The 24,927-nt window shown below is 47.4% G+C and overlaps 1 protein-coding gene, 1 long non-coding RNA gene and 1 pseudogene across 51 annotated transcripts in view; 1 reads left to right on the top strand and 2 right to left on the bottom strand.

Moving 5' to 3' along the window:
- Nucleotides 1–838: 838 nt before the first annotated feature.
- LOC134807423 (NHP2-like protein 1) lies at nucleotides 839–1,411 on the bottom strand (annotated as a pseudogene).
- Nucleotides 1,412–2,822: 1,411 nt separating this feature from the next.
- On the bottom strand, nucleotides 2,823–13,317 carry LOC107967703 (uncharacterized). 2 transcript variants are annotated; one of them, XR_010147886.1, is made up of 5 exons: nucleotides 13,108–13,242; nucleotides 12,684–12,920; nucleotides 10,923–11,682; nucleotides 8,781–8,978; nucleotides 2,823–3,390 (listed from the first exon to the last, which is right to left on the bottom strand). It is a non-coding gene; the product is annotated as an uncharacterized LOC107967703 (long non-coding RNA). The 2 variants fall into 2 exon arrangements; XR_010147887.1 differs by lacking the exon at nucleotides 8,781–8,978 and having other exon boundaries at nucleotides 13,108–13,317.
- A 30-nt stretch (nucleotides 13,318–13,347) lies between these two features.
- The window catches only part of CHFR (checkpoint with forkhead and ring finger domains), a 46,833-nt gene continuing 35,253 nt past the window's right edge, over nucleotides 13,348–24,927 (top strand). For 16 of the 49 annotated variants that reach the window (XR_010147883.1, XR_010147882.1, XR_010147881.1 and 13 more), the window contains exons 1-3: nucleotides 13,403–13,493; nucleotides 13,700–13,844; nucleotides 23,380–23,479. Coding sequence is in view for 35 of the 49 variants with exons in the window: in XM_054663865.2 (XP_054519840.1) it covers nucleotides 13,712–13,844; nucleotides 23,380–23,479 (233 nt within the window). In the remaining 14 variants the exon portion in view is untranslated. Of the gene's footprint in view, nucleotides 13,494–13,699; nucleotides 13,845–18,738; nucleotides 18,849–23,379; nucleotides 23,480–24,927 lie in introns of those variants that run through there. The other 33 variants (XM_063785313.1, XM_054663859.2, XM_063785312.1 and 30 more) reach the window with 14 other exon arrangements.

Raw genomic sequence — 24,927 nt, 5'->3', positions numbered from 1 at the left:
GAGTTGGAGACCAGCCGGGCCAAGATGGCAAAACCCCATCTCTACTAAATATACAAAAATTAGTTGGGCCTGGTGGTGGGCACCTGTAATCTCAGGTACTCAGGAGGCTGAGGCGGGGGAGAATTGCTTGAACCCTGGAGACAGAGGTTGCAGTGAGCCGAGATTGTGCCACTGCACTCCAGCCTAGGTGACAGAGTGAGACTCTGTCTCAAAAACAAATAAATAAATAAATAAATGGGGTTTTTTTTGTTTGTTTTTTGAGACAGGGTCTCACTCTGTTGCCCAGGCTGGAGTCCAGTGGTGCTATCATGGCTCATTGCAGCCTCCACCTCCCGGGCTCAAGCAATCCTCCCACCTTAGCCTCCTACATTAGCCTCCCTAGTACAGGTGTGCATCACCACATCCGGCTAATTTTTTGTATTTTTGGTGGAGACGGGGTTTCACCATGTTGGCCAGGCTGGTCTCGAACTCCTGAGCTCAGGCAATCCACCCACCTTGGCTTCCCAAAGTGATGGGATGACAGGCTTGAGCTCCCAGCCAGCTGCTAGTTTTGAGTGGGGCCCAGAACAAGTGAAGGCTCTGCAACAGATGCAGGCTGTTGTGCAAGGTGCTCTACCACTTGGTCACATGACCCAGCAGATCCAATGGTGCTTGACATGTCAGTGGCAGAGAGCGATGCTGGGTGGAGCCTTGGCAGGCCCGCATAGGAGAATCACAATGTAGACTTTCAGGATTTTGGTGCAAAGCCCTGACATTGTCTGCAGATAATTACTCTTCTTTTTTTTTTTTTTTTTTTTTGGACTTCAACGTTTTATAACAATAGAGAGTAGCTGAAAATACTACATGCTAACACAGACAATATGATACACAACCTCGGGGGACAAGTTGGCAGGGAGCACGTGGCAGAGGCCACAGGTTTAGAATAAGAGCCTTTTGATGGACTGCTGAATGGATTGGATCTGCTGTTTCAGCTGTGAGCCTTCTTTGATGGTGACACAACAGGTGATGACAGGCCTGGAGACCCCACAGGCTCTCCCCAGGGCCTGCTTGGAGCGCACAGATATGAAGGGCACGTTCTTGTCTTCACACAGCAGTGGAGGTGCGGAATGATCTCCAGTGGCTCGGTGTCTGCAGCCATCACGATTAACTCAGAGATGCCCCTGTTAAGGGTTTTGGTGGCCTCGTTGGCTCTTTTCTGAAGCTGCTTGTAGTTACACGACTGCTGAATGAACTCCAGTGGTTTCTTGGTGAGGTGGGCATCGGCGAGGGGCTAGGCCTTCAGATTCACATTGGCCTCAGTCATGGCTGTGGTTCCGTAAGCTCGGCACTCCTAGGGCCGCGCAGCCGAGGTCTGAGAAGCGCTCTCTTCCACCCGTACTCTTCTTTTGACAACCAGCTTTTGGCTTGCTACAGGACGGTATTAGGGACTGAATAATTAAGCATGGCCCACCAAATTACTGCATGACCTGAGCTGCTCATCACGAACTCAGTGTTATCTGACCCACCAAGCCATAAAGTGAGGCATACAGAGTAGTACTCCATCATCACGCAATGACTGCAAAACTCACAGAATACCTTACCCACCGTTGTGGTGTTAGAGAAACCTGTTTACCAGGCCTCTGGTTTCATAAAACACGACCAGAGTGACTCTATCTTAAGGTAAGTAGCTAGGCACTCACAAGACACCTGTAAGGTTGCTATGGTCTGAAAATAGCCACATTCTAAGCTGACCACCAATTATAATTGCAGAAATATTTATGGTCATATGGGACATCTCCCACCAAGCCTGCAGAATGTCCAGATGTCCTAAGAGTGCAGCCCACTTTACTCAGAGAGAACCTTAATGAGCAGGCTTAGGTTGAAGGATTAATGGTCACTGATAGCACCAATAGCCCTACCTTCAGTGAGCACATCTGCACATTCCAGGTTTAATTGTAGCTCCTTAAGAGTTTCCTGTACAGCATTCCTCTTCCTGCTTTCTGAGGATGCCTTACTCTGTAACAGAGTAGATTCTGATAAACTTGCTTCTTTCACCGTGCTCAGTGACTCACCTCAAATTCTTTCCTGTGTAAGATCTAAGAGCCCTTTCTTGGAGCCTGGACTGGAACTCCTCTTTTTCCTGTAACAATGACATTGCTTCTGATCGAAGAACCCACTTCACAGTAAATGAGGTGCACCGTGGGCCCATGCTCATGGAATTCATGGGTCTTGCTGTGTTCTCCATCATCCTACAGATTTTGGTTCTGTTTTTCTGGTGGAACTGACTGAGAGAAACATAGTGAAAGGTAAGTCTTCATTACCCCCTTGACTTTAAGTCCGTGTTTCAGAGGAAGCCACCGCCATTTCCTTGTGTATCCTTCTAGAGAGATTTTCATTTTCATAAACATATTTGTATGTACACATTATTAATTAAAAGAGTCAAGCTCTACAAAATTTGAAGAGGTTTATTCTGAGCCAAAAGTGAGTGATCACGGCCCACGGCACAGTCCCAAGAGGTCCTAAGACCCTGTGCCCATGGTGGTGGGGCTACAGCTTGGTTTTATACTTTTTTTTTTTTTTAAAGACAGAGTCTCACTCTGTCACCCAGGCTGGAGTGCAGTGACGCAATCTCGGCTCACTGCAACCTCTGCCTCCTGGGTTCAAGCAATTCTCTGCCTCAGCCTCCTGAGTAGCTGAGATTACAGGCACCTGCCAACAAGCCCGACTAATTTTTTTTGTATTTTTAGTAGACAAGGGGTTTCACCATCTTGGCCAGGTTGGTCTTGAACTCCTGACCTCGTGATCTTTCACTCGCGTCCTTGTGAAGAGACCACCAAACAGGCTTTGTGTGAGCAATAAAGCTTTTTAATCACCTGGGTGCAGGCGGGCTGAGTCTGAAAAGAGGGTCAGCAAAGGGGAGATGGGGTGGGACCGTTTTATAGGATTTGGGTAGGTAAAGGAAAATTACAGTCAAAGGGGGTTGTTCTCTGGCGGGCAGGGGTAGGGGTCACAAGGTACTCAGTGGGGGAGCTTTTTGAGCCAGGATGAGCCAGGAGAAGGAATTTCACAAGGTAATTGTCATCAGTTAAGGCAAGGACCGGCCATTTTCACTTCTTTTGTAGTGGAATGTCATCAGTTAAGGCAGGAACAGGCCATTTTCACTTCTTTTGTGATTCTTCAGTTACTTCAGGCCATCTGGGCATATACATGCAGGTCACAGGGGATGTGATGGCTTAGCTTGGGTCCAGAGGCCTGACATTCCTGCCTTCTTATATTAATAAGAAAAATAACATAAAATAGTGTTGAAGTGTTGGGGCAGCGAAAAAAATTTTTTTGGGAGGCTGGCATGGAGAGATAATGGGCGATGTTTCTCAGGGCTGCTTCCAGCGGGATTAGGGGTGGCGTGGGAACCTAGAATGGGAGAGGTCAAGTTGAAGGAGGATTTTGTGGTAAGGGGTGATATTGTGGGATTGTTAGAAGGAGCATTTGTCATATAGAATGATTGGTGATGGCCTGGATACAGTTTTGGATGAATTGAGAAACTAAACGGAAGATACAAGGTCTGAATAACAGAAGGAGAAAATAGGTATTAAAGGACTAAGAATTGGGAGGACCTAGGACATCCAATTAGAGAGTGCCCAAGGGAGTTCAGAGTAATTACTTGCTTGGTTGGCAAGTTTTTGGGCCCTATCCTTGAGTTTTTTTAATTTGTCATACACCAGGCCAGATTAATTTAGGTAAAAACAACACTCTTCATTAAAAAATATACAGAGTCCTCCTTTTTCAGCATTGAGTAAGTCAAGGCCTCAGCGATTTTGGAGGACAGCTAAAGAGTCAACTTGGGCCTGGAGGACTGATAAAGTTTGTGATATGTCTGTGATGCTAGCAGAGAAGTCATTAGAGAGGCTACAGAAGGTTGTGACAGAGGTTGAAATGCCTGCTATCCCAGTACCGAGAGCAATAGTAGAGGCAGAAAGTCTTAAACCGACAAGCAAGGGAATTAGTGGAATAACTCTTTTTTGTCATGTTGGTGTCATGAGGGGAACAGGGAGCTTTTTGCTCCTATTTGCAAATTGAATTTTGGGAGTAAGGAAAACTAATGTGCATGTGCCTGTCCAATTAGCAGGTAGACACACGTAGGTAGAGGATCCACAGAGGAAGAAGGGACCTTGTGCCAGGCAAAACTGGAGATGCAAAGTAAAAAGATGAGAAGGAGTGCTGAAAGGGGTGTCTTGTACCTACACTCCTAGGGATCCAGCTAGGGCAGCAGCCATCAGAGGTTGTAATGGGGACTGGTGGGGGGTGACTGCATAGAGGGGGACGTTCGATTTTCATGGTGTATGAGAAAACGTCTAGTGTCTATGAGCAACCTTTCATGATGGGGTAACTGCATAGAGGGGAGGATCGATTTTCATGGTGTGTGAGAAAACGTTGAGTGTCTACGAGCAACCTTTCATGATGGGGTAACTGCATAGAGGGGAAGATCGATTTTCATGGTGTGTGAGAAAACGTTGAGTGTCTACGAGCAACCTTTCATGATGGGGTAACTGCATAGAGGGGGAGGTTAGACTTTCATGGTGTATGAGAAAACGTCGAGTGTCTACGAGCAACCTTTCATGATGGGGTAACTGCGTAGAGAGGGAGGTTAGACTTTCATGATGTATGAGAAAATGTCGAGTGTCTATGAGCAACCTTTCATGATGGGGTAACTGCGTAGAGGGGAGGTTCGATTTTCATGGTGTATGAGGAAACGCTGAGTGTCTACGAGCAACCTTTCATGATGGGGTAACTGCGTAGAGGGAGAGGTTCGATTTTCATGGTGTATGAGAAAACGTCTAGTGTCTATGAGCAACCTTTCATGATGGGGTAACTGCGTAGAGGGGAGGGTCGATTTTCATGGTGTGTGAGAAAACGTCGAGTGTCTACGAGCAACCTTTCATGATGGGGTAACTGCGTAGAGAGGGAGGTTCGATTTTCATGGTGTATGAGGAAACGCTGAGTGTCTACGAGCAACCTTTCATGATGGCGTAACTGCGTAGAGGGGAGGTTCGATTTTCATGGTGTATGAGGAAACGCTGAGTGTCTACGAGCAACCTTTCATGATGGGGTAACTGCGTAGAGGGAGAGGTTCGATTTTCATGGTGTATGAGAAAACGTCTAGTGTCTACGAGCAACCTTTCATGATGGGGTAACTGCATAGAGGGGGAGGTTAGACTTTCATGATGTATGAGAAAATGTCGAGTGTCTATGAGCAACCTTTCATGATGGGGTAACTGCGTAGAGAGGGAGGTTCGATTTTCATGGTGTATGAGGAAACGCTGAGTGTCTACGAGCAACCTTTCATGATGGGGTAAATGCGTAGAGGGGGAGGTTCTATTTTCATGGTGTGTGAGAAAACGTCGAGTGTCTACGAGCAACTTTCATGATGAGGTAACTGCGTAGAGGGGAGGATCGATTTTCATGGTGTGTAAGAAAACGTCAAGTGTCTACGAGCAACCTTTCATGATGGGGTAACTGCATAGAGGGGGAGGTTAGACTTTCATGATGTATGAGAAAATGTCGAGTGTCTATGAGCAACCTTTCATGATGAGGTAACTGCGTAGAGGGGAGGATCGATTTTCATGATGTATGAGAAAATGTCGAGTGTCTATGAGCAACCTTTCATGATGGCGTAACTGCGTAGAAGGGGAGGTTCGATTTTCATGGTGTATGAGGAAACGCTGAGTGTCTATGAGCAACCTTTCATGATGGGGTAACTGCGTAGAGGGGGAGGTTCGATTTTCATGGTGTGCGAGAAAACGTCGAGTGTCTACGAGCAACCTTTCATGATGGGGTAACTGCGTAGAGGGGAGGTTCGATTTTCATGGTGTATGAGGAAACGCTGAGTGTCTACGAGCAACCTTTCATGATGGCGTAACTGCGTAGAAGGGGAGGTTCGATTTTCATGGTGTATGAGGAAACGCTGAGTGTCTATGAGCAACCTTTCATGATGGGGTAACTGCGTAGAGGGAGAGGTTCGATTTTCATGGTGTATGAGAAAACGTCAAGTATCTACGAGCAACCTTTCACTATTATTTATGGGTCTCGGTATAAGTAAACAAGAAGAGGGCCTGGGAGGAGAGCCTGACGAGCAAGGGGAAGGTAGCCAAGGATGGAGTGAAATGCAGGGTAAGTGTCTTCTTAAGCAATAATTACTGCTAATATTTTTAAGTTTGTCAGTATTGATAGAGGGCTTATCTGTAATATGGAGCTGGAAGGCTTCAATTGTTTCAGTGATGTGTGTAGTTGGGCTTTGGAGATGAAGAATAAAGGAACATCGAGAAGGTGAAAGGTTACCTAGGGGAATTCCAGTGGGTCTTTGCTGAGAGATACATAAAGGAGCGGCCTTGAGCAGAGTTTTTATTAAAGAGGCATTAATGATGGAGGACCTTTGCGTAGTGAGGAAACCTCTTTCAGCCTATATAACAGCATGGTGGTGCAGAATATGGAAGGCATATTTAGAGTCAGTATAAATATTGACATGTAGTCCTTTTGCAAGAGTGAGGGCGCCGGGTGTGGTGGCTCACACCTGTAATCCCAGCACTTTGGGAGGCTGAGACGGGCGGATCACCTGAGTTTGGGAGTTCAAGACCAGCCTGACCAACATGGAGAAACCCCGTCTCTACTACAAATACAAAATTAGCCGGGCGTGGTGGTGCATGCCTGTCATCCCAGCTACTTGGGAGGCTGAGGCAGAAGAATTGCTTGAACCCAGGAGGCAGAGGTTGCAGTGAGCCGAGATTGCGCCATTGCACTCCAGCCTGGGCAACAAGAGCGAAACTCCATCTCAAAAAAAAAAAAAAAAAAAAAAAGAGTGAGGGCCCGAGTTAAGGCAACTAGTTCAGCTTCCTGAGAGGTAGTGGAGGGAGGCAGAGTGGTAGCCTCAATGATAGATGTGGAAGATACTATAGTATCTTCCCTTAGGCCTTCCACCCTTAGGCCTGGTGGAACTGCCATCAATAAACCAAATGTGATCAGGGTGAGGAACAGGAAAGAAGGAAATATGGGGATATGGGGTGAATGTCAGGTGGATCAGAGAGATACAGTCATGAGGGTCAGGTGTGGTATCCGGAATAATGTGGGAGGCCGAATTGAAGTCTGGGCCAGGAGCAATGGTAATTGTGGGAGACTAAAGGAAGAGTGAGTATAGCTGAAGGAGCCAGGGAGCAGAAAGTATATGTATCAGGTGTGAGGAAGAAAATAGATTTTGGAAGTTATGAGAGCTGCAGAGAGTGAGTGGAGCATAGTTTGTGATTTTTGAGGGCCTCTGAAAGTATTAGGGCGGCAGCAGCCACTGCATGGAGACATGATGGCCAGCCTAAAACAGTAAAGTCAAGTTGTTTGGCCAAAAGGCTACAGGACGCGATCCTGGTCCTTGTGTAAGAATTCTGACTGCACAGCCCTGCACTTCGGCTGTGTGTAATGAAAAGGGTTGGGATGAGTCAGGGAGAGCTAGTGGGGGCAGTCTCTAAAACTGTCTTTAAGGAAAGGAAAGAGGAGTGGGGAAAGGATTTAGGATCTATGGGGTCAGCTAGGTTTCCTTTTGTGAGTTTATATGATTGTTTTGTTAGGATGGCAAAACCATGTATTCAAAGTTGAACGTATCTAACCATGCCTAGGAAGGAAAGGAGTTGTTTTGTAGACGGTGTTGGGGTTTGAGATATCAGTTGGACATGATCAGCAGGGAGAGCACGTGTGTCTTTATGAAGAATTATCATGAGGTAGGTAACAGATGAAGAAATTTGAGCTTTGGAGGGGGATACCTGATATCCTTTGGAGAATAAGTGTTGAAGGAGCAGGAGGGTGTCTTGTTGAGAATATTCAAAGGAGGGGCTACAAAGAAGAAGGTCATCAACATATTGAATAAGGTGAGAAGCGGAGGGGTGGAAAGAAAGTAAATCATGAGAAAGAGCTTGGCTGAAGTAATGAGGGCTGTCCCTGAAACCTTGCGGCAGCACAGCCCAGGTAAGCTGCTGGGACTGATGGGTGTCAAGGTCAGTCCAGGTAAAAGCAAAGAGAGGCTGGGACGAGGGGTGCAGCGGAATAGTGAAAAAAGCATCTTTAAGATCAAGAACGGAATAGTGAGTTGTGGAGGAAGGTATTGAGGACAAAAGAGTGTACGGTGGGGCACCACGTGGTGACTAGGCAAAACAATTTGGTTGATAAGGCGCAGATCCTGAACTAACCTGTAAGACTTGTCCGGTTTTTGGACGGTAAAATGGGGGAATTGTAAGGAGAGTTTATAGGTTTTAGAAGCCCATGCTGTAGCAGACGAGTGATAACAGGCTTTAATCCTTTTAAAGCATGCCGCGGGATGGGATATTGGCATTGAGCGGGGTAAGGGTGATTAGGTTTTAAGGGGATAGTAATGGGCATGTGATCGGTTGCCAGGGAGGGAGTAGAGGTGTCCTATATTTGTGGGTTAAGGTGGGGGGATACGAGAGGAAGACGCAAAGCAGGCCTTGGGTTGGGAAGAAGGGCGGCAATGAGATATAGCTGTAGTCCAGGAATAGTCAGGGAAGCAGATAATTTGGTTAAAATGTCTCAGCCTAATAAGGGAACTGGGCAAGTGGGGATAACTAAAAAAGAGTGCATAAAAGAATGTTGTCCAAGTTGGCACCAGAGTGGGGGAGTTTTAAGGGGTTTTGAAGCTTGGCCGTCAACACCCACAACAGTTTTGGGGGCAAGGGAAACAGGCCCTTGAAAAGAAGGTAACGTGGAGTGGGTAGCCCCCGTATCGATTAAACAGGGGATGGACTTACCCGCCCCTGTGAGAGTTACCCGAAGCTCAGCATCCATGATGGTCCAGGGGGCTTCCAAGGTGATCGGGCAGCGTCAGTCTTCAGCCCCTAAGCCAAGCAGATCTTGGAAGGAGTCAGTCAGAGAGTCTTGGGCTAGAGCTTTAGGGGCTCTAGGGGTGGCTGCCAGGCGAGCTGGGCAGTCTGATTTCCAGTGGTTCTCTGCACAGATGGGACACGGCTTGGGAGGAATCCCAGGCTATGGGCATTCCTTGGCTCAGTGGCCAGATTTCTGGCACTTGAAGGAAGATCCTGATGGAGGAAGTCTTGTAGGAATGCTTGACTACTGCGGCTTAGCCATGTGCGGCTTAGGCATTTTGAAGTTCTTGTGTGCTGGAGGTGTGGCTGGGTTTTGTCTCACAGCAGAGGCAAGTAATTGTAACTCAAAAATGCATTGCTGTCTGGCTGCTTCCTCTCTATTATTGTACACCTTGAAGGCAAGGTTGATTCATTTCTATTGTGGGGTTTGAGGGCCAGATTCTAATTTTTGAAGTTTTTTCCTAATGTCAGGAGTGGATTGGATGATAAAATGCATATTAAGAATAAGGCGGCCTTCTGGCCCCTCTGGGTCTAGGGCGGTAAAGTGTCTGAGGGTTGCTGCTAAGTGGGCCATGAACTGGGCTGGGTTTTCGTCTTTACCTTGGGTAGTTTCTTTATGCTTGTCATAATTAACAGCTTTGTAAGCTGCCTTTTTAAGCCCTTCAACTAGGCAGGAAATCATGTAATCTTGCCTAGCTGTACCTGGGGAATCTGCCTGATAGTTTCATTGGGGATCCTCTCGGGGAACTGCTCTAATGCCTTCCTGGAGGTCTGGCTCATGAAGCCGGTGGTTATCAGCGTGAGATTGGGCTAGAGAAAAAACCCTTTCCCATTCATCTGGGGAGAGGGTAGAAGCTAGGATGACATTTCAGTCACTCCAGGTTAACTTGTAGGACAGAGTTAGATATCGGAATTCCTGTATTTAGTGGGGTCCGATGAGAAAGAGCCTAAATGTTGACTGATCTGAGAGAGGTCTGATAGAGAAAAAGGCACATGTACCCTGACTATGCCTTCAGCTCCAGCCACCTCTCTAAGAGGAAATTGTTGGGCAGGTGGGGAAGAGCTAGTCAAGGAACTAAACTGTAAGCCGGACCGGGTGTGAGGAGGGGAGGTGACAGAAAGATTATAGGGTGGAGGAGCGGAGGCTGAGGAAGAATTGGGACTTAGCTTGGCCTGGCGACGAGCAGCCTGGGGAGGAGGGGAGAGGTCAGATGGGTCTGTAGAAAAGGAAGACTGGAAAGACTCAGCGACGCTTGGGGCTGGGACTGAGGGAACAGGCAGGAGGGAGAGAAGGAGGATTTGGGAGGAATCGCATTGGGAACAGAGACTAGGGAGGGAACGAAGTGTGAAAAATGCCTGGATGTAAAGCACCTCAGACCATTTGCCTATTTTTTGACAAAAATTATTTAGGTCTTGTAGAATGGAGAAGTTGAAAGTGCCGTTTTCTGGCTATTTAGAGCCATTGTCAAGTTTGTATTGGGGCCAAGCGGTGTTGCAGAAGAAAACAAGGCGTTTAGGTTTTAGGTCAGGTGTGAGTTGAAGAGGTTTTAAGTTTTTGAGAACACAGGCTAATGGAGAAGAGGGAGGAATGGAGGGTGGAAGTTTGCCCATAGTGAAGGAGGCAAGCCCAGAGAAAAGAGAGGGTAGAGACATGGAGAGAAGGGGGTGGGGGGTGCTTGCCACCCAGGAAAGTGGAGAAGGGGTAGAGACACGGAGAGAAGGGGTTGGGGGGTTCTTGCCCCCCAAAAAAGCATTACTTGCCACTAAGGGTGAAGGACCAAGGCAGGCGTCCCTGCGTGGTCAGACACCTCTGAAACGTGGGTGAATAATCAGGCAGGCGTCCCTGCGCGATTAAACACCAAGGGAAGACTGTCTTCCCGAGTCCATGACCGGCGCCGGAATTTTGGGTTCATGGATAAAACGCATCTCCTTTGTCTCTACCAGAAAAGGAAAGGAACTGAAATTAAGAGTAGGGAGAGATTAAAGTGTGGCACCAAGATTGAAAGGAGAAAGAGGTTGAGGGATAGTGAGAGAGGTGGGAGAAGAGAGTAAAAAGAGGCCACTTACCCGATTTAAAATTGGTGAGATGTTCCTTGGGCTGGTTGGTCTGAGGACCTGAGGTCGTAGGTGGATCTTTCTCACAGAGCAAAGAGTAGGACAGGGGATTGATCTCCCAAGGGAGGTCTCCCGATCCGAGTCACGGCACCAAATTTCACTCGCGTCCATGTGAAGAGACGATCAAACAGGCTTTGTGTGAGCAATAAAGTTTTTTACTCACCTGGGTGTAGGCGGGCTGAGTCCGAAAAGAGAGTCAGCAAAGGGCAGATAGGGGTAGTGGGGCCGTTTTATAAGATTTAAGTAGGTAAACGAAAATTACAGTCAAAGGGGGGTTGTTCTCTGGTGGGCAGGAGTGGGGGTCACAAGGTGCTCAATGAGGGAGCTTTTTGAGCCAGGATGAGCCAGGAGAAGGAATTTCACAAGGTAATGTCATCAGTTAAGGCAAGGACCGGCCATTTTCACTTCTTTTGTAGTGGAATGTCATCAGCTAAGGCAGGAACAGGCCATTTTCACTTCTTTTGTGATTCTTCAGTTACTTCAGGCCATCTAGGCATATATATACATGCAGGTCACAGGGTATGCGATGGCTTAGCTTAGGTTCAGAGGCCTGACATGATCCACCTGCCTCAGCCTCCCAAACTGCTGGGATTACAGACGTGAGCCACTGCACCCAGCCGGTTTTACACCTTTTAGGGAGAAAGTTCATAGATGGATTCAAAGATTTTCTGATTGGCACTTGGTTGAAAGAGTTAAGTTATTATCTAAAGACCTGGAATCAATAGAAAGGATTGTCTGGGTTAAGCTAAGGGAGACAAAGTTTCTATTTTGTTATTTTTTTTTTTGACAGGGTCTCTGTTGCCCAGGCTGGATTGCAGTGGCACAGACTGTGGTTTACCGCAGCCTTGTCCTCCCGGGCTCAAGGAATCTGCCCACCTCAGCCTCCCGAATAGCTGGGACTATAGGCATGTGCTGTCATCACGTCCAGCTAAGACGGGGTCTCCCCATGTTGCCCAGGATGGTCTGAACTCCTGGGCTCAAGCGATCCACCCACCTCGGCCTCCCAAAGTGCTAGGATTACAGGCTTGAGCACCACCACTCTGGCCATTCTAATGCAGATGCCGCTCCAGGCAGCAGGCTTCAGAGAGAATAGATGGTAAACTTTTCTTATCAGAGTTAAAAAGGTGCCAGAGTCTTACATTCTCTCCTGGATCAGGAAAAGATGTGGAAAAGGAAGGAGATTCTCTACAAAGTAGATTTCCCCCAGGAGACAGTTTTGCAGGGCTACGTAAAACTATGTTAAATAAATACATGTCAGGGTAAAATACTTCGTTTTCTTCCAGGACCTGCTATTTGTCATGTGATGTATCTTAATGCTACAGACCGTTTGGTCAGCCTTAAGTTGCCTGTTTTAACGTCGACGCTGGTCAGTTATACCTGAATTCCAAAGGGAGGACAGTATAATGGGACATATCCAAACCCTGCTTCCCATCAGGGACTGAACTGGTTTTTCAGATTAACTTTGGCGTTGAGAGACTCAGTTCATTCAGTTGGTTGGGGAGGCTTACAATTTTATTTTTGGTTTACAAGGTATAGATAACTATGCCTATACCTATATATACAAATGTTTATATATGTATATATGTGTGTATATATGGTTTGTTTTACACAAATGGATGCCTACTTTATTTATTTTGGTAGCGATGAGGTCTCAGGCTAATCTCGAACTCCTGGGCTCGAGATCCTCCTGCCTAGGCCTTCCAAAGCACTTACATTACAGGCGTAAGTCACTGCGCCCGGTCCTGCTTCACCCTCTTAAAACCGCCCTTGGGGGCTCCTCATGAGTGCAGACATTGGCGCGTTCCTCCAAACCGCACAGACTCCCCCTGCGTGGACGCGTCTCGCCGTCTTTACTCCTCTTTCGCCGACCTTTCACTTTCAGGGAATACCCTCTGGCGCCCTTCTCTGGAGCACACACGTGAACGCCGCCGGATTCCAAGAAGTGAGATACTGAGGCAAAAGTTACGCGCGTTCAGAACAGGAAGACCCCGCAAAACGCCGGCCAAGACGTGGCCCCGCGTCCACCCTGCCCACAAGCAGCCGCTCCCACTCGCGGACCGCGCGCTGTGCCTCAGACTTCGGATCTGTGTGATCCACTGTGTGCAACTGTACCCGAAAGGGTCCCCACGTGCACTACCTCGTGACAACTAAGATGGACCGTCTTCTACTCCTAGGAGTCATCCCCAGATTAGCGGGGCTCTCAGAATCCTTGGGGCTTCCAATCCGGAAGTTCCCCGTCCCTTCTGCCCCAACATAACATGGCGCCGACCGCAGCCACTTCCGTGATCCGCAGGCGACGAAGTCGCCTGGCCAGAATCAAACATGGCCGAGCGCCCTCCACGCGCCTACTCTCGCGGGCCACTCCCGGCTCCGCTTTAGCTGCCGCTCTTGGTGAGCGCCGCTGCCAGCCAATCGCGGGGCGCAGAGGCCTCTGGCCCCGCCCCGCGGATCAGCTGAGGGAGTCGCAATGTCTCTTGACAGCGGCGGCGGCGCAGCCGGTTCCGGGTTCGGCGCGGGGCGGGGGTAAGCGCGGCTGGCGAGGGGGCTGCGGCGGGCGGCGAAGGGGGACCTGGTTGCGGCCGTGGGAGGGGGCGCCCGCCGGCGTCCAGGCCGGGCTGCGGGGCTGCGTGGGCGCGGGCGGCCGGGCCGGGGCCCGCGGGGTGGGGCGGGCGCCGAGTCTCGGCCTCTGGAGTCGGGAGTCTCCATGGGCGTTTCCGGGGTCTCCGCAGGTGTGAATCCCGATGGAGCGGCCCGAGGAAGGCAAGCAGTCGCCGCCGCCGCAGCCCTGGGGACGGCTCCTGCGTCTGGGCGCGGAGGAGGGCGAGCCGCACGTCCTCCTGAGGAAGCGGGAGTGGACCATCGGGCGGAGACGAGGTGCGGGGCTGAGGCCGGGGACGGGGGCCTGGGGCCGGGGGCCGGGGCCGGGCAGAGCCACCGGGTTGCGGGCAGGCCACAGGGGCGGCGGTGCAGTGTGCGCTCCAGATTTTTCCGTGGAGTGAAATGTCATGTAAGAACTGGTATTTATTCGGTGTTCTGCCCACCGATTCTTGCGCATGATTCACGCACATCATTTAGCCTTCGTTACAACTGTATAAGTTAGTTGTGTTAATATACTCTCCAAAATGCAATATTGTCACGTTCGTTGCCGTACAGAGTATCTTTTCTGACTGTAATGGAACGAAATTAAAAATAATAGAAGGAAAAGTGGAAAATTCACAGATATGTGGACATGAAACACCACACTCTTAAAGCAACCGGTGGGTCAAGTATGTCTTTACAACGGGGACCTTGTTTTGAGACAAATGAAACAAAAATAGAATACACCAAAAGGTATTTAGGATGCAGCCAAGGCAGTACTCAGAGGGAAATTTATAGCTGTAGTGCTTATATTAAAAAAGATCTCAAGTCCCAGCCCCTAGAATATTTATTTATTTAATAAACCTGGAAAGCTAAGAACTTGAACAAAGTCATACAACGGGTGAGAGAAAGTTCCCTCAGCCTCCACATTCACTGCCTCCAGTCTCCCAAGTGACCATCTGGTAGTTTGATTTCCTCTGAAGCCTTTGTATGGGGAGAGAAATGCACTGGTCCTGTCAACAAAAATGTTTAGTTTGTCTGAAAATTAATGAATTAGCTCCGACATTATACTCTAAAAAGGAGCGAGGATGGGAAATATTTGCTGTTTGGAAGCTTTTTTTTTTTTTTTTTTTTGGTTAATTTCACCCCTTATAATGTGCTTGCACCTGGTTTTTTTTGTTTGTTTGTTTTTTTGAGATAAGAGTCTTGCTCTGTGGCCCAGGCTGGGGTGCAGCGGTGTGATCTCAGCTCACTGCACCCTCTGCCTCCCGGTTCAAGTGATTCTCCCGCCTCAGCCTCTGGAGTAGCTGGGACTACAGGCGTGCGCCACCATGCCTGGCTAATTTTTGTATTTTTAGTAGAGACGAGCTTTCGCCATATTGCCCAGGCTGGTCTTGAACAGCTGAACTAAAGTGATTCACCTGCTTCGGCCTCCGAAAGTGCTGGGATTACAGGTGTGAACCACTGTGTCTGACCTGGTTTTGTTTTTTGGGGTGTTTTGGTAGTCTTACATTCCAGTATCAAGTCAAAGTTTATTTTACAACTTTGAAAGTATTTAGATATCATTATAACATATCAAAATTATCCCTTTAAGACAAGAGGAAGTATTTGAAGATTTTTCCCTTTGTCTTTACTTGATAGACTAGGAGGTTTGGTGAAGAGCAGAGGCCCTAGAGACAAATTATGTGGGTTTCCAATCTGTCAACACATTACTCTGGGCTAAGGACATCTTTCTGCGCCTATGTACCTACTTCATAGATTTGCTCTGAGGAGTTAATGAGATCATACACGGACTGCTTAGAAGGAACTTTAGCGTTAGCACTTAGCATTAGCCATTGTTATTGTAACATGTTATACATGTTATTACATGGTAGGACATTACATGTTAAGACAAGGAGAGAAAATATGTCGTTGAGTTTATCTTTTAATAGGAACGATTTTAGTGAATTTATAAATAATGTTGCCAGCAAAAACTTTAAGATTATTGTATTAGTTTGTTCATACTACCATAGCAAAATACTACATTCTGGGTGGCTTAAGCAACAGAAATTTATTTATTTATTTATTTATTTATGTATTTATATATTTTTTGAGACAGAGTCTCACTCTATCACCCAGGCTGGAGTGCAGTGGCGCGATCTCGGCCCACTGCAAGCTCCACCTCCCGGGTTCTTGCCATTCTTCTGCCTCAGCCTCCCGAGTAGCTGGGACTACAGGCGCCCACCACCACGCCTGGCAGTGGTATTTTGTATTTTTAGTAGAGACGGGGTTTCACCATGTTAGCCAGGATGGTCTCAATCTCCTGATCTCGTGATCTGCCTGCCTCAGCCTCCCAAAGTGCTGGGATTACAGGCGTGAGCTATCGCGCCCGGCCAGAAATTTATTTTTATTTTTATTTTTATTTTTTATTTTTGAGATAGAGTCCTGCTCTGTCACCCAGGCTGGAGTGCAGTGGCACGATCTCGGCTCACTGCAACTTCCCTCTTCCAGGTTCAAGCGATTCTCCTGCCTCAGCCTCCCGAGTAGCTGGGACTACAGGCACGTACCACCACACCTGGCTTATTTTTTTCTATTTTAGTAGAGATGGGGTTTCACTGTGTTGCCCAGGCTGGTCTCGAACTCCTGAGCTCCAGCAATCTGTCTGCCTCGGCCTCTCAAAGTGCTAGGATTACAGGTGTGAGCCACTGTGCCTGGCCAGAAATTTATTTTCATGGTTCGGGAGGCTGGGAAGTCCAAGATCAAGGTGTTGGCAGATTGGGTTCCTGGTGAGGGCTCTCTTGGCTTGCAGGTGTCCACTTTCTTGCTGTGTCCTCACATGGCAGAGAGGGGGACTCTGCTCTCTCTGCCTCCTCTTAAGAGGGCACCAGCCCTGTGACATCTGATTCCCACCTAGTGACCTCATTTAACATTTATCAGCTCACAGGCCCCATTTCCAAATACAGTCACATTGGGGATTAGGACTTAAATGTATGAATTTTAGGGGGGTACAGACACTCAGTTACAAACATTCAGTTCCTAACAGTTGTAGAACTTGATTATTTTATTTATTTATTTTTTATATATATATGTATATTTTTTTTTGAGACGGAGTTTTGCTCTTATTGCCCAGGCTGTAGTGCAGTGGTGCCATCTTGGCTCAACCTCCACCTCCCGGGTTCAAGCAATTCTCCTGCCTCAGCCTCCTGAGTAGCTGGGATTACAAGTATGTGCCACCACGCTCAGCTACTTTTTGTATTTTTAGTAGAGACGGGGTTTCTCCATGTTCGTCAGGCTGGTCTTGAACTCCTGACCTCAGGTGATCCACCCACCTCGGCTTCCCAAAGTGCTGGGATTACAGGCGTGAGCCACTGTGCCCGGCCTGATATATTTATTTTTTGAGACGGAGTCTTACTCTGTCACCCAGGCTGGAGTGCAGTGGTGCAATCTTTGCTCACTACAACCTGCATCTTCCAGGTTAAAGTGATTCTCCTGCCTGAGCCTCCAGACTAGCTGAGATTTCAGGCGTGTGCCACCACACCTGGCTAGTTTTTTGGTATTTTTAGTAGAGATGAGGTTTTACCATGTTGGTCAGGCTGGTCTTGAACTCCTGGCCTCAAATCAAATGATCCACCTGCCTTGGCCTCCCAAAGCGTTGGGATTACAGCCATGAGCCACCTCGCCCAGACAGAACTTGATTATTTTAAAGCAATGATGTGCCTGCCATTTATAAGGCATTATTTGGGGGAAAGGGGAAAGCCTAGGTAATGTGTAGGAAGGGGTGCAACAACCTTGTTTTCCCAAAAAGCTCTTTATCCAGGCTGGAGTGCAGTGGCACGATCTCGTCTCACTGCAAGCTCTGCCTCTTGGGTTCACACCATTCTCCTGCCTCAACCTCCCAAGTAGCTGGGACTACAGGCACCTGCCACCATGCCCGGCTAATTTTTTTTGTATTTTTAGTAGAGACAGGGTTTCACCATGTTAGCCAGGATGGTCTTGATCTCCTGACCTCATGATCCACCCGCCTCGGCCTCCCAAAGTGCTGGGATTAGAGGCGTGAGCCACTGCGCCCAGCCTTTTTTTTTTTTTTTTTTTTTTTTTTTTTTGAGACGGAGTTTCACTCCTGTTTCTCAGGCTGGAGTGCAATGATGTGATCTCGGCTCACTGCAACCTCCGCCTCCCAGGTTCGAGTGATTCTCCTTCCTCAGCATCCAGAGTAGCTGGGATTACAGGCACTCACCACCACGCCTGGCTAATTTTTGTATTTTGTAGAGACAGGGTTTCATCATGTTGGCTAGGCTAGTCTCTAAGTCCTGACCTCAGGTGATCCTCCCGCCTCGGCCTCCCAAAGTGCTGGGATTACAGGCGTGATCCACCGCGCCCAGCCAAGAGCTCTTTATTCTAAGAGAGTGGCAGAAATGTACATCAACTGCTTGAAAGATTTAACCCACCAAGTGTCAAGCGCAGCAAATGCTGTGAATAGAACTTTAGCACAAAGCATCTTGGTTCCAGATTAGAATGCTGATATTCAGGCCAGGCACGGTGGCTCATGCCTGTAATCCCAGCAGTTTGGGAGGCCAAAACAGGAGGATCTCTTGACCCTATGAGTTTGAGACCAGCCAGGGCAACATAGACCCTGTATCTACAAAAACTTAAAAAATTAGCTGAGCGTGGTGGTGCATATTGGTAGTCTCAGCTACTCAGGAGGCTGAAGTGGGAGGATCACATGAGCCTGGGAGTTCAAGGCTGCAGTGAGCTGTGATTGCTCCACTGCACCACAGCTGGGGTAACAGAGCAAGGCCTTGTCTCAAAGAAAAAAAAAAACCTGATGTTCTGGCATGGAGACACCTCTGTTACAAACTGGCTCTGGCGACACCGTGACTTGCACTGGTTTTGGGGCTTGAAGGAGACTGTCCTGGCAGTTACGCTCAATGGAATGGGAAGAGCTTGACCACAGGTGATACTTGCCTTGGATACAGTACTTCCAATAGTACAGAATGTTTGCACAAATAAGATTTTTAATATCTGGTTTCATGGCAGTATCATTTACTTGTAGTAAAATTCACCTTTTTTGGGGTTCAGTTCCATGAGTTTTGGGAAATGTACTCACCAGTGCAGTCAAGATGTAGAACATGTTAGTCACCCTGAAAGGTCCCCCTGAGTCCCGGCTCCTGGCAGCCACTGATCTGGTTTCTTTGCCTTCTGCTGCTTCCAGCGTGTTGTGACACAGGGTCACGGTGTCTGCCGTCATCTTCTGCGCCTGGCTTCTTTCCCTGGCACGCACCTTGTTGCATGGATGAGCAGTTTGCTCCTTTCTGTTACCAGGTAGTGTTCTGTGGTTTGGATGCACCATGGCTTGTTAGTTTACAACCAGTGGGTGGACATTTATACTGCTTCCTGTTTTTGTAAGAAATAAAGCTAAGATAAACATAAGTGTGCAGTCTTTGTAGGGACATACATTTTTCTCTTAGCTAAGTAACTATGAATGGAATTGCTGGGCCACGTGGCCAGTGTCTGTTTAACTTGCTGAGAAACTGCCGCATTGTTTCCCATGTGCTTGTCCATTTTGCAGTCCCACAGCACAGTACGAGAGTTCCAGGTTTTCCACTTCCCTTTTGGCCACTTGTAGGTGGTCAGTCTTTTTTTTTTTTTTTTTTGAGACAGAGTCTTGCCCTGTCGCCAGGCTGGATTTGCAGTGGCGCAATCTCAGCTCACTGCAACCTCCGCCTCCCGGGTTCAAGCCATTCTCTTGCCTCAGCCTCCTGAGTAGCTGGGACTACAGGCACGTGCCACCACGCCTGGCTAATTTTTTTGTATCTTTAGTAGAGACGGGGTTTCACCATGTTGGCCAGGATGGTCTCAATCTCTTGACCACGTGATCCGCCCGCCTTGGCCTCCCAAAGTGCTGGGATTACAGGCGTGAGCCACCGTGCCCGGCCTGTGGTCAGTCTTTATTTTCAGCCAATTCTTATTTGGTGTGTAGTGGTATTTCATGGTTTTAATTTGCATTTCTCTGAAGATTAATGATGTTGAGCATTTTGTCATGTGCTTCATTTGCCATCCATATCTCTTCTTTGATAAAGTGTTTAAATTGTTTTAAGTTGCATTATTTACTTTCTATTTATTGAGTTATCAGAGTTCTCTATACATTCTGGATACAAGATCTTTGTCAGATATGTGTTTTACAAGTATTTCCACCAGTCCATAGCTTTTCTTTTCATCTTTTTAAACAATATCTTTTGAAGAACAGATTTTTACTTTTTTTTTTTTTTTGAGATGGAGTCTCGCTCTGTTGCCAGGCTGGAGTGCAGTGGCGCGATCTCAGCTCACTGCAACCTCCACCTCCCATGTTCTCCCACCTCAGCCTCTCAAGTAGCTGGGATTACAGGTGCATGCTACCATGCCTGGCTAATTTTTTGTATTTTTAGTCGAGATGGGGTCTCATCCTGTTGGCCAGGCTGGTCTCGAAGTCCTGGTCTGAAGTGATCCGCCCGCCTTGGCCACCCAAAGTGATGGGATTATAGGCGTGAGCCACCGCCCCCAGCCTTACTTTTTTTTTTTTTGTTGAGCCAGAGTCTCGCTCTGTTGCCCAGGCTGGAGTGTAGTGGTGTGATCTCGGCTCACTGTAATCTCCGCTTCCTGGGTTCCCACCATTCTCCTGCCTCAGCCTCCCATGTAGCTGGGATTATAGGCGCCCGCCACCATGCCTGGCTAAGTTTTGTATTTTTAGTAGAGACTGGGTTTCACCATGTTGGTCAGGCTGGTCTTGAACTCCTGACCTTGTGATCCGCCCGCCTCGGCCTCCCAACGTGCTGAGATTACAGGTGTGAGCCACCACGCCTGGCCCAGAATTGACTTTTTTTTTCTTTTTTTGAGTCGGAGTCTTGCTCTGTCGCCCAGGCTGGAGTGCAGTGGCACCATCTCGGCTCACTGCAAGCTCCGCCTCCTGGGTTCACGCCATTCTTCTGCCTCAGCCTCCCGAGTAGCTGGGACTACAGGCACCCGCCATCACGCCCAGCTAATTTTTTGTAGGTTTGGTAGAGATGGGGTTTCACCATGTTAGCCAGGATGGTCTCGATCTCCTGACCTTGTGATCCGCCCCCCTTGGCCTCCCAAAGTGCTGGGATTACAGGTGTGAGCCACGGCACCTGGCCCAGATTTTACTTTTGACAAACCTCAGCTTATTATTATTATTTTTTCCTGGTTTGTGCTTTTTGTATCCTATCTGCGAAGTCCATGCAAGACCCAACGGCACTAAGATTTTTGCCTGTCTTTTCCACTGGAAGTTTCATAGTTTTAGATTTTACATTTGTCTCTGTCTGGCCATCCTTACACAGCCACAATACTGTATTGATTACTATAGCATGATGGTAAGTCAGTTAAGTAATATGAGTCTTCCAGCTTCATTCTTTTTCAAAATTGCTTTGGTTTTTCTACACGTTTTTTCTGTGAACTTTAGAATCAGCTTGTCAGTGTCTACAAGCTCTCTGGGATTTTGACTGGAATTGCATTGAATGTATGAAACAATCTGGAGGACAGCTGACATTTTAACAATATTGAGTCTTCTGCTTCACACACCCATAGGTCAGTGATGGGAGCAAGGCTCAGGCTAAAGCAGATTCAGGGTGTCTTTCTATGTGGAATGTTTAGGAAAAGTATGTTTGCATGCCACTGTCTCCTGACCAAACCCTTCGCTTTTTTGTCTTCTAGTATCTTTATGTATCCTTATAGATTATTATAGGCAGTAATGATTAATGATGAGATATTAAAACGCCTTTGTTCTTTTGATTTAAGGAGAGGGCAAGTATTGAGGATTTTCCCTCTTGCTTTTGTATTCAGGGCCGGGCGCTGGTGGCTCACGCCTGTAATCCCAGCACTTTGAGAAGCCGAGGCGGGCATATCACGAGGTCAAGAGATCGAGACCATCCTGGCCAACATTGTGAAACCTCATCTCTACTAAAAATACGAAAATTAACTGGCCCTGGTGGTGTGCGCCTGTAATCCCAGCTACTCAGGAGGCTGAGGCAGGAGAATCGCTTGAACCCGGGAGGCAGAGGTTGCAGTGAGCCGAGATCGTGCCACTGCACTCCAGCCTGGGCCACAGAAAGAGACTCCGTCTCAAAAAAAAAAAAAGAAAAAAAAAATACCAAAGTGTCAGAATTACCGTATTCAGCTATAGATGCATCCCTGTATATAAGATGCAGTTTCTTATACGTGTACAAATGCCTATCGCAGGCCAGGCGCGGTGGCTCACGCCTGTAATCCCAACACTTTGGGAGGCTGAGGCGGGTGGATCAAGAGGTCAGGAGTTCAAGACCAGCATGGTGAAACCCCGTCTCTACTAAAAATACAAAAAATTAGCTGGGTATGGTGGCGCATGCCTGTAGTCCCAGCTGCTCAGGAGGCTGAGGCAGGAGAATGGCTTGAACCTGGGAGGTGGAGGTTGCGGTGAGCCGAGATGGTGCCACTGCACTCCAGCCTGGGCGACAGTGCGAGACTCCATCTCAAAAAAAAAAAAAAAAAAAATGCCTATCACAGTTGGCTCAGTCACTTTTTCTGTGACTGTCATTGTTTCAATTTTATGTTGATTTATGAAACCTAAGTTTACACAGAAAAGAAATTAAGGACTAAATTAAGATACTGAAGAATTACTTAAGCCCCTGAGTTTTTTCTTTTCTTTTTTTTTTTTTTGAGACAGAGTCTTGCTCTGTCACCCAGGCTGGAGTACAGTGGCGCCATATCGGCTCACTGCAAGCTCCTCCTCCCGGGTTCTCGCCATTCTCCTGCCTCATCCTCCTGAGTAGCTGGGATTACAAGGCGCCCGCCACCATGCCTGGCTAATTTTTTGTATTTTTGGTAGAGATGGGGTTTCACTGTGTTAGCCAGGATGGTCTCGATCTCCTGACCTTGTGATCCGCCTGCCTCGGTGTGAGCCACCGGACCTAGCCAACCCCCTGAGTTTTTTTAAAGTTCTAATAATACTCATCAGGTTAGCTGTGTATGCAAGCATGTTGTAAAATTGCTTTTTTTTTTTTTAATTTCCAGTTGAAGTCTAGCTCTGTCGCCAAGGCTGGAGTGCAGTGGTGCGATCTCAGCTCACTGCAACCTCTGCCTCCTGGGTTCATGCGATTCTCCTGCCTCAGCCTCCCAAGTAGCTGGGATTACAGGCAACCGCCACCATGCCCAGCTAATTTTTATATTTTTAGTAGATATGGGGTTTCACTGTGTTGGCCAGGCTGGTCTCGAACTCCTGACCTCGTGATCCATTCACCTCAGCTTCTCAAAGTGCTGGGTTTACAAGTATGAGCCACTGCGCCCGGCTGTAAAATTGCCATTTAAGAGGCTGTGTGTAACTGGAGGTATTGATGGGTGTCTTTGAGAGGGTGGGGATTCAGAAAGGTTCAGGATGGGCCGGGCGTGGTGGCTCACGCCTGTAATCTCAGCACTTTGGGAGGCCAAGGTGGGCAGATCATGAGGTCAAAAGATCGAGACCATCCTGGCTAACATGGTGAAACCCCGTCTCTACTAAAAACACAAAAAATTAGCCAGGCGTGATGGCGGGCGCCTGCAGTGCCAGCTACTCTGGAGGCTGAGGCAGGAGAATGGTGTGAACCTGGGAGGCGGAGCTTGCAGTGAGCCGAGATGGTGCCACTGCACTCCAGCCTGGGCGACAGAGCGAGACTCCGTCTCAAGAAAAAAAAAAAAAATTTCTTTATGTCTTTCTTGGTCAAGTGTTTTTTTTACATATGTACAATGGGGATCCTGAGTTGGAACCACATACTTTGGTAAACAAAGTGCAGTAGTGTTCACAGTTACCACGATCATATCCCGTGTTGTCCCACCCTCTCTTTTTTAGGTTGCGACCTTTCCTTCCCCAGCAATAAACTGGTCTCTGGAGATCACTGTAGAATTGTAGTGGATGAAAAATCAGGTCAGGTGACACTGGAAGATACCAGGTGAGTATGTTCTGAGCTTCTTTTGATGTTTCTTCTCGTAGCTTAAGAAGCCTGACTTCGTGCTCTGTGCTGTGTGCCACGGCTGAGGAGGAGAAGAAATGCTGTCTTTAGTGTGATAACAGCGGCTCATTTTTATAACAGCACAGTCATGTGTCCCTTAGCAACAGGGATCCAGTCTGAGAAATGTGTCAGACAATTTGATCATCTTGCAAACCTCATGGAGTATACTTAAACAAACCTAGATGGTGTAGCCTACTACATACCTAGGCTATATGGTATAGCCCATTGCTCCTAGGCTATCAACCTATACAGCGTGCTACTGTACTGAATGCTATAGGCAGTTGTAACACAATGGTAAGAGTATTTATCTAAACACAGAACAGGTGCAGTAAAAATATGATATTTTAATCTTGTGGGACTCCTATCGTATATGCATCTGTTGAAAAAAACATTATTATCAGCCCGGGCGCGGTGGCTCACACCTGTAATCCCAGCACTTTGGGAGGCTGAGGCAGTTGGATCACCTGAGGTCAGGAGCTCAAGCCCAGCCTGGCCAACATGGAGAAACCCTGTCTCTATTAAAAATATAAAAATTAGCCGGGCGTTGTGGCATGCGCCTGTAATCCCAGCTACTCGGGAGGCTGAGACAGGAGAATCACTTGAACCCGGGAGTCGGAGATTGTGGTAAGCTGAGATGGCACCACTGCACTCCAGCCTCGGAAACGAGTGAAACTCCATCTCAAAACAAAACGAAACAAAAGTTTATTATCTGGGGCATGACTGTAGTTAATTAGGCTCCCAAGGTATTAGAAGATGTATTTCCTGGTTTCCAGGATGGGACGCTTAGTGACACTTTGGTGTCTATGACCCTTCTTGAATGTATTCAAATTAAGTATGTCTCAGAAATAAGACTTAAAAGATGCTGGTAATTTTTGGTTCTTGCAAGCCTATTCAAGTTTGATTTCTTTCCCTCAAATCAAAAAATCATTTTTTAAAACTAATAAATTCTCGTTCTTGTACAACTGAAGTACAGATTGAGTATCTGAAATGATTGAAACTAGACTGTTTAGATTTTGGATTGCTTCAGATTTTAGAATATTTTCATTATACTTACCAGTTGAGCATGTCTGATTCAAAATTCTGAAATGTTCCAGTGAGTATTTTTTTGAGTGTCTTGTTGGTGCTCAAAAAGTTTTGGATTTCACATTTCTGATTAGGGACATTCAGCTTAGGGATATTAAACTTGGAAAGTGGAAAGCTTTCCAAAATCCTATTCATACGTTAAAAATGCATATGTTGGTATATATATTTTGCATAAATGCAATCACACTACACATACTGTTGTAGCGTCAGCTTTTTTCTTTCTTTCTTTTTTTTTTTTTTGAGATGGAGTTTCGCTGTGTTGCAGGCTGAAGTGCAGTGGTACGATCTCGGCTCACTGCGACCTC

The sequence above is a fragment of the Pan troglodytes genome, chromosome 10 (assembly GCF_028858775.2).
Source record: "Pan troglodytes isolate AG18354 chromosome 10, NHGRI_mPanTro3-v2.0_pri, whole genome shotgun sequence".
NCBI lineage: Eukaryota > Metazoa > Chordata > Mammalia > Primates > Hominidae > Pan > Pan troglodytes.
Note: the sequence above shows the minus strand (reverse complement) of the source record. Positions and strands in the feature narration are given on the sequence as shown.